Here is a 9,349-nt window from a genome sequence, read left to right as displayed (position 1 = left end):
GGGTCAGGGAGAGGGTTAGGTGTTGGGTTGAACTTAAGGTCAGGGTTAGGATTAGGGTCAGGGAGAGGGTTAGGTGTTGGGTTGAACTTAAGGTCAGGGTTAGGATTAGGGTCAGGGAAAGGGTTAGGTGTTGGGTTGAACTTAAGGTCAGGGTTAGGATTAGGGTCAGGGAGAGGGTTAGGTGCTCGGTTGAACTTAAGGTCAGGGTTAGGATTAGGGGTCAGGGAGAGGGTTAGGTGCTGGGTTGAACTTAAGGTCAGGGTTAGGATTAGGGTCAGGGAGAGGGTTAGGTGCTGGGTTGAACTTAAGGTCAGGGTTAGGATTAGGGTCAGGGAGAGGGTTAGGTGCTCGGTTGAACTTAAGGTCAGGGTTAGGATTAGGGTCAGGGAGAGGGTTAGGTGTTGGGTTGAACTTAAGGTCAGGGTTAGGATTAGGGTCAGGGAGAGGGTAGGTGTTGGGTTGAACTTAAGGTCAGGGTTAGGATTAGGGTCAGGGAGAGGGTTAGGTGTTGGGCTGAGTGAGTTGCAGGACACAAAAGTGCAATTTAGTTTTCATGTAAGTTTCAAGCAACTGAAGTTGCATCAAAGCTTCACTATGTAGCCTTAGAAAAACGCTGCACTATCTAGTGTGCCAGCCGTGCTGTAGTAGTGCTCAAATTCTCAGTGATAGATCTTTCAGTCATTCTCCACTCAGTTCACTACAGGGCGAATACGGAATGAGAGATGACGAGTGTTCAGAAATATCCAGAACTGTGTGGGCAGGGAACAGGAGTTTACATCAAACGGGCAAAACATCACTAAAACTGCTCAACTGTACAGCAGAAAGGACACTTAGTTTAAAGAATTTATTACTTCATTTAGAATATAGTGTTTTTATATATAACCATCTATACTACACTTGCAAATATACAGGTTAACATCAGTGATATACAGGTTAACGGTGAATATACAGGTTTAGGCTGTACATATCTTACATGTGCGGAGAAAAGTGTGGGACTGGAGCAGCTTTGTTTACGTGTTCAATTCTTTTTGACTTATTATAACTGAACATCCCCCACCCCACCCCCAAGTCTCTTACTCTCTTTCTTTCTTTCCTTCAGTATCGTCGTTTTCCATGTTTCCCTGTATCAGTCATACAGGTTTTTGGTCGCAGCGCTGAAGAAAGAAAGAAAAAAAAAAACAACAAAGTTACAGGGATATGGTTAAATTACTTTGGTTGGGGGGGGCAGAGAGAGTGAGAGAGCGAGAGCGAGAGAGAGAGAGAGAGAGAGAGAGAGAGAGAGAGAGAGAGAGAGAGAGAGAGAGAGAGAGAGAGAGAGAGAGAGAGAGAGAGAGGGAGAGATAGAGAGCACAGAGAGAGCGAGAGACAGAGAGAGAGAGAGAGACAGAAAGCACAGAAAGAGAGACAGAGAGAGAGAGAGAGACAGAAAGCACAGAGAGAGAGACAGAAAGCACAGAGAGAGAAAGAGAGGACAGACAAGAGAACAGAAAGAGAGGAGAGAGAGACACACAAAGAGCACAGAGAAAGACACAGCATAGAGAGAGAACAAGAGACAGAGCACAGAGAGAAAGAGCGAGAGACAGAGAGTACAGAGAGAGAGAGCGAGAGACAGAGAGCACAGAGAGAGAGAGCGAGAGACAGAGAGCACAGAGAGAGAGAGAGCGAGAGACAGAGAGCACAGAGAGATAGAGCGAGAGACAGAGCACGCGAGAGACAGAGCACAGAGAGAGAGAGCGAGAGACAGAGCACAGAGAGAGTGAGAGCGAGAGACAGAGAGCACAGAGCGAGAGAGAGACAGAGAGCACAGAGAGAGAGCGAGAGACAGAGAGCACAGAGAGAGAGCGAGAGACAGAGAGCACAGAGAGAGAGAGCGAGAGACAGAGAGCACAGAGAGAGAGAGCGAGAGACAGAGAGCACAGAGTGAGAGAGCGAGAGACAAAGAGCACAGAGAGAGAGAGCGAGAGACAAAGAGCACAGAGAGAGAGAGACACAGCACAGAGAGAGACATAGTGCAGAGAGCACAGAGAGAGAGAGTGAGAGACAGAGAGCACAGAGAGAGAGCGAGAGACAAAGAGCACAGAGAGAGAGACACAGCACAGAGAGCACAGAGAGCGAGAGACAGAGAGCACAGAGAGAGAGCACAGAGAGAGAAAGCGAGAGACAGAGCACAGAGAGAGAAAGCGAGAGACAGAGAGCACAGAGAGAGAAAGCGAGAGCACAGAGAGAGAAAGCGAGAGCACAGAGCACAGAGCGAGAGACAAAGAGCACAGAGAGAGAGACACAGCACAGAGAGAGACATAGTGCAGAGAGCACAGAGCACAGAGATACAGACAGCACAGAGAGAGAGACAGAGCACAGAGAGACAGAGAGCACAGAGAGAGAGACAGAGAGCACAGAGAGAGAGAGACAGAGAGCACAGAGAGAGAGAGACAGAGAGCACAGAGAGAGAGAGAGAGCACAGAGAGAGAGAGAGAGCACAGAGAGAGAGAGAGAGCACAGAGAGAGACAGAGAGCACAGAGAGAGACAGAGAGCACAGAGAGAGACAGAGAGCACAGAGAGAGAAAGCGAGAGACAGAGCACAGAGAGAGAAAGCGAGAGACAGAGCACAGAGAGAGAAAGCGAGAGACAGAGCACAGAGAAAGCGAGAGACAGAGCACAGAGAGAGAGACACAGCACAGAGAGAGACATAGTGCAGAGAGCACAGAGTACAGAGAGAGATACAGAGAGCACAGAGAGAGAGACAGAGCACAGAGAGACAGAGAGCACAGAGAGAGAGAGACAGAGAGCACAGAGAGAGAGAGACAGAGAGCACAGAGAGAGAGAGACAGAGAGCACAGAGAGAGAGACAGAGAGCACAGAGAGAGAGACAGAGAGCACAGAGAGAGAGAGAGAGCACAGAGAGAGAGACAGAGAGCACAGAGAAAGACAGAGAGCACAGAGAGAGAAAGCGAGAGACAGAGCACAGAGAGAGAAAGCGAGAGACAGAGCACAGAGAGAGAAAGCGAGAGACAGAGCACAGAGAGAGAGAGCGCGAGAGACAAAGAGCACAGAGAGAGAGCGAGAGACAAAGAGCACAGAGAGAGAGCGAGAGACAAAGAGCACAGTGAGAGAGACACAGCACAGAGAGAGACATAGTGCAGAGAGCACAGAGCACAGAGAGATACAGAGAGCACAGAGAGAGAGACAGCACAGAGAGAGAGAGACAGAGAGCACAGAGAGAGAGACAGAGAGCACAGAGAGAGAAAGCGAGAGACAGAGCACAGAGAGAGAAAGCGAGAGACAGAGCACAGAGAGAGAAAGCGAGAGACAGAGCACAGAGAGAGAGCGAGAGACAGAGAGCACAGAGAGAGAGCGAGAGACAGAGAGCACAGAGAGAGAGAGAGACACACAAAGGGAGAGACAAAGAGCACAGAGAGAGGACAGAGAGACACAGAGAGAGGACAGAGGGAGAGACAAAGAGCACAGAGAGAGAGAGAGAGAGACAGAGAGAGAGAGAGAGAGAGAGAGAGAGAGAGAGAGAGAGAGAGAGAGAGAGAGAGAGAGAGAGAGAGAGAGAGAGAGCACACAGCAGTGTGTTGTATTCAGTTTATCCAAGTAAAGCACAGCACTGCGATGACGTGTCTCTGTAAGTGCGACGGAGCTGAATTCATATTTGAATGACCTGCTTCACCTGAAATGGCACTGCTACACTCTCAGAAATAAAGGTCCTAAACTGTCACTGGGTCAGTCCCTCTCTAGTTACTGAGGTGGTCCCGTCAAGGCTCCATCTCAGTACCTTTAGTCAGGGAACATAACTGAACCATAATCCACTGAGATGATCTGTTCTAAGCTGGACTGACTCCACACACCCCGCCTCGCCTCGCCTCCAGGCTTTTACTCTACTGCTCTGTTCTAAAACATTCGGTTATGAAAAGGAACAAATACCAACTTTTCACCTGGAGGAACTGATTTAAGCTCCACAATCAGACCTTAGAACAACTGTAGAACCTCTGAGGGAACATCTACACTGTTTGTACCTCAGTGGATGAAAAATGTACCTGCACCTTCATTTCTAACAGTGTAGAGAGTAACTGCTGCACTCCTGGCCAAATGCTGCTTTTTGTGATGTTGTAATGCAGCAAACTCTCTGAACACGGAGGAGCTCAGAGGAGCCCATGCTTGCGGAATGTGCGCACAAGGCTGGGCAGTCAGAGAACTTATTACTCTCTGGAATTCCCATAAGTTGGGAAGGGTTTGGTGGAGTGTCATTTAGCTACAGTAACATTAAAATCAATAGAAGTCTATGGGTGTCCTCATATGTATAGCAAGACAAATATGAGTGTGTGTGTGTGTGTGTGTGTGTGTATACCTGGGTCTGCGGTTTGTTTCTTCTTGTGGTGGTGTACGATCTGGTTCTCGTTGGTCATCTTCACGTCCTGATCTTCTACATGGTTGCTGTGAGACAGACAGATGTTTGAGAGACAGATGTTTTCACCTTAAAGACGTTGTAACGGCACCAGACGGACATTTAAACACTCTACTGGACACAAAACGGACCGAATGACGAGGCAAGGCGGACGGATGGAGGGATGGGGGCCTTAGGCAGGGTGGTGTTAACCTTTAGAAGTGGCAGTGAGAACAACACGCTGTGATTTTATATGAATTAGTCCTAGAAACTGCTGTGTCCAGAGCACACAGGCTGTTAATCAGTCTGTCTTCTTGTGATTTAAAACAAACAGAGAAGTAGTTCAGACCTGAACCAGTCGAGCGTAAATCAAAGGAAAACGTAATTCATTACGGAACTAAACATTATGGTAAATAAATAATTTGTGACTAAGCAAATATGCACTGGCTGGCCACTACCTCCTCATATCCCCACCCACTGTCCACTTTATCAGCTCCACTGACCACATAGTTTCACTCTGTAGTTCTACAGTTACAGACTGTAGTCCATCTGTTTCTCTGATACTCTGTTACCCTGTTCTTCAGTGGTCAGGACCCCCATGGACCCTCACAGAGCAGGTACTATTTGGGTGGTGGGTCATTCTCAGCACTGCACTAACACTGACTTGGTGGTGGTGGTGTGTTAGTGTGTGTTGCGCTGGTACGAGTGGATCAGACACAGCACTGCTGCTGGACTGAGAACAGTCCACCAATCAAAAATATCCAGTCAGCAGTGTCCTGTGGGCAGCGTCCTGTGACCACTGATGAAGGACTAGAGGATGACCAACACAAAATGTGCAGCAGCAGATGAGCTGTCGTCTCTGACTTTACATCTACAAGGTGGACCGACGAGGTAGGAGTGTCTAATAGAGTGGACAGTAAGTGGACACAGTGTTTAAAAATGTCAAAAAACACTGCTGAGCTAGTCTTCGTTTAATGTGAGACCCAATCTGTATATGGTTTAAATCTGGTCTTACACCAGCTAAAACCAGCAGGAGAAACCATTAGGCATTCATTTGCATGGTACTGAATGTAAATACACAGTCTAAGCATTTATGGAAATTGACAATAACACTTCTAAGGGTTAAGGGCTCATGGTGTTGTGGGTGGGGCATGTTGGGAACAGCTGTCACTCACACAGTGGGACTGAAACTGACTCTCTGTTACTCACAGTTTATGGTGTGAACTGCGTCTGGGCTGGAGGAAACACACCACACACACACACACACACACACACACACACACACACACACACACCACACAGCATCACAGCTCATGCTGTAAGTTGGAGAGCCGACTAGCCTGGCAAGCACTGCTTAAATCCCACCCACTGCTTTTTTATATATATAATGTGTGTGTGTGTATTATAATGTGTGTGTGTACAGTGTCTCACAGAAGTGAGCGCGCCCCTCACATTTCTGCAGATATGTTATTCTATCTTTTGATGTGACGTCACTGTAGAACTGAAACTCTGATATAAGTTAAAGTGGTCAGTGTGCAGCTTGTACAGCAGAGCAGATTTACTGTCCTCTGAAAAGAACAACACACAGACATTAATGTCTAAATAGCTGGCAGCACAAGTGAGTCCACCTCACAGTGGACGTGACCAGATTGGGCTCAGTGTCAATATTTAGTGTGACCAACATTACTATCTAGCACTGCCTGAACCCTCTTGGGCATGGAATTCACCAGAGCTGCACAGGCTGCTACTGGAAACCTCTCCCACTCCTCCGTGATGACGTCACGGAGCTGGGGGATGTTAGACACCTTGTGCTCCTCCTCCTTCCACTTGAGGACGCCCCACAGGTGCTCAATTGGGTTTAGGTCTGGAGACATACTTGGCCAGTCCATCACCTTTACCTTCAGCAAGGCAGTTGTCATCTTGGAGGTGTGGTGTAGTTTCCAAAGGGAGGGGATCATGCTCTGCTTCAGAATGTCACAATTGATGCATTGTGCGGCGTGTGATCTGAGCACTGACAGGCTGACCTCCCTCTTCTTCAACCTCTGCAGCAACGCTGGCAGCACTCATCCGTCTATTTTTTGAAGCCAACCTCTGGACATGACGCTGACCACATGGACTCAACTTCTATGGTCTACCCTGGCGAGGCCTGTTCCGAGTGGAACCTGTCCTGGAAAACTGCTATATGACCTTGGCCACCGTGCTGCAGCTCAGTATCAGGGTGTTATTCTTATATAGCCTATATTCTTATATAGCTCTTCTTATAGCCTAGGCCTTAAGCAGCAATTCTATTCCTCACATCCTCAGAGATTCTTTACCATGAGGTACCGTGTTGAATATCCAGTGGTCAGTGTGAGTGAACTGTACCCAAAACACCAAATTTACCAGCCCTGCTCCTCGTTCACACCTGAAACCCTGTAACTCTAAGGAGTCACACGACACCAGGGAGGGACGACGACACGACTGGGCACAATGTGGACACGTTCACTGTGAGGTGGACTCACTTGAGCTGCCAGCTATTTAGACATTAATGGCTGTGTGTTGTTATTTTCAGAGAACAGTAAATCTGCACTGCTAGTGTCATCCCATGAAAAGATAGAATATTTGCAAAAATATGAGGTGTGCACTCATTTTTGTGAGACACTGTATATTATATATATATATATATATAATATATATATATATAATATATTATATATATATATATATAATATATATATATACACACACACACACACACGTATAAGTGTGCGTTTTTTTTTTTTTTCTGAAACCAAAAGCGAAATACTATGTGAAGGCCAGTCCAGTTCCAAACTGGCTCATCCACGTCTTTATGGACCTGCTTTGTGCACTGGTGCGCAGTCATGTTGGAACAGGAAGGGGCCGTCCCCAAACTGTTCCCACAAAGTTGGGAGCATGAAATTGTCCAAAAAAGTGGCTGACCACTTCGTGGCCGAGTTGCTGTCGTTCCCAATCGCTTCCACTTTGTTATAATCCCACTGACAGTGGACTGTGGAATATTTAGTAGTGAGGAAATTTCACGACTGGACTTGCTGCACAGGTGGCGTCCGATCACGGCACCACGCTGGAATTCACTGAGCTCCTGAGAGCGACCCATTCTTTCACTAATGTCTGTAGAAGCAGTCTGCAGGCCGAGGGGCTCGGCTTTACACACCTGTGGCCATGGAAGTGACTGGAACACCTGAACTCAGTGATTTGGATGGGTGAGTGAAAACTTTTGGCAATATAGTGTGTGTGTGTGTGTGTGTGTGTGTGTGTGTGTGTGTGTGTATATATGTATGTATGTATATATAGTGTGTGTTTGTGTGCGCGCACACAGATTTGCTGATATGATGTGTACAGTACTGAATCAGCAGTACAGTCAGCATTAGCTACAAGTAGAAAGTAGCTACATCACCCAGTCAGGCCACTTAAAGTATTTTAGTATTTTCAAACAATGAACAAGAAAAGACAATAAAATGGTTATTCGCAATTATTTATAAGACAGTTAATTGTTAGCTAAAATGTTATGATTATGACAGCCCTATCCACTACTAGAACAGCGCTACACTATACTGGATGGTTTATTAGATAGACGTGGAATATAAAGTTGACGGTCATTTGGGGGTGGTGGTGTGTCAGTATGGACTTAAGTTTTATTTTGTTTTTTTTCTTCACTCAACCTTTAATTTTTTTATTTCCTCCAAGCGTAATAACAACAATATTAACAGTAATAATAATAATAATAATGGTAACAATGAAAATGTAAACTTTTATGTCTGGTAATTTTGAGACGGTTGAAGCAGATGTGGAAGCAACCACAGTGACAGCATGCAAGTTGAAGCTGCGTCTTTGTGAGATAAAAACATAAAAGTGCAGCCCAGTTAAAGGTGTGGTTGTAGTACACGGTCATCTTTGATAAGGCCACTAATTAAACTAGTAATAAAGAACAGAATTATGAATGTGACGCAAATTTTACCGGCCAAGGCTGTGGTGTCTGTGGTCCTGTGAGGACCCGAGTTTGAGAGTCTGTGAGGACCCGAGTTTGAGAGTCTGTGAGGACCCGAGTTTGAGAGTCTGTGAGGACCCGAGATTGAGAGCCTGTGAGGACCCGAGTTTGTGAGTCTGTGAGGACCCGAGATTGAGAGTCTGTGAGGACCCGAGTTTGAGAGCCTGTGAGGACCCGAGTTTGAGAGTCTGTGAGGACCCGAGTTTGAGAGCCTGTGAGGACCCAAGTTTGAGAGTCTGTGAGGACCTGAGCTTCACAGTCAGTATGTCTTGAGAACCTGCATTCCAGAGTCTTTAAGTACCTGAGTTTGTGAGTCTGTGAGCACCTAAGAGTCTGTAAATACCCGAGTCTGTGAGTACCTGATGATGGTGTTCCTCTCTCGGTGAGTGATGTGTGCGTTGTCGGTGAACAGGATGGTGTGATACGGTACGATGGGGTCGAGGGTCGGCAGGATACCACGGGACACGTGAGTCACACACTCCAGAATTCCGTTATACACCAACAGGTCATCGACAAGAAGCTACACAAACAAACAAATTAGAGATGCATCAATACCATTTTTACAGTATGACTACACATATTTGACGAATCACCATTAAATCATTAAAAACCACCATTAAAAACATCAATCTTTTGATATTCGAGCATCTGTAACGATCGATCGATGAACAGATAAACATTAGTCAGGGAAAATGGTTCTTCAGACTGAAAGAGAACTTAAACATACTGTCACGATTGGCCCCTCCCAGTCCTGTCCATGTGTTCGTGTTTTGGTTTAGCGCATGTGCGTTTGTTTTTGTTTAGCCCCCTCGTTTTGTGACTCCGCCCCTGATTGTCTCCACCTGTTTTCCACCTGTCCCTCGTCTTCCCTGTGTATTTAAGCCCTGTGTTTGCTGGTCTTTGTTGATGTTATCTGCTGTGTTGGATGTTCTGTTGGTTGATTAGGATTTGCTTGGTT

General features: G+C 46.5%; 1 protein-coding gene across 5 annotated transcripts in view; it reads right to left on the bottom strand.

Annotated features, from left to right (window-relative positions):
* Positions 1-830: 830 nt before the first annotated feature.
* Positions 831-9,349, bottom strand: part of katnip (katanin interacting protein) — a 54,717-nt gene continuing 46,198 nt past the window's right edge. For 4 of the 5 annotated variants that reach the window (XM_037537176.1, XM_037537177.1, XM_017688175.2 and 1 more), the window contains 3 exons: positions 8,751-8,911; positions 4,350-4,435; positions 831-1,154 (listed from right to left, as the gene is read on the bottom strand). In XM_037537176.1, the coding sequence (XP_037393073.1) occupies positions 1,096-1,154; positions 4,350-4,435; positions 8,751-8,911 (306 nt within the window). In that variant the 3' untranslated portion in view covers positions 831-1,095. Of the gene's footprint in view, positions 1,155-4,349; positions 4,436-5,594; positions 5,621-8,750; positions 8,912-9,349 lie in introns of all 5 variants that reach the window. The other variant, XR_005130110.1, reaches the window with a different exon arrangement.

The sequence above is a fragment of the Pygocentrus nattereri genome, chromosome 3, assembly GCF_015220715.1.
Source record: "Pygocentrus nattereri isolate fPygNat1 chromosome 3, fPygNat1.pri, whole genome shotgun sequence".
Lineage (NCBI taxonomy): Eukaryota > Metazoa > Chordata > Actinopteri > Characiformes > Serrasalmidae > Pygocentrus > Pygocentrus nattereri.
The sequence above is the reverse complement of the archived record's forward strand: the minus strand, read 5'-3'. Positions and strand labels throughout refer to the sequence as shown.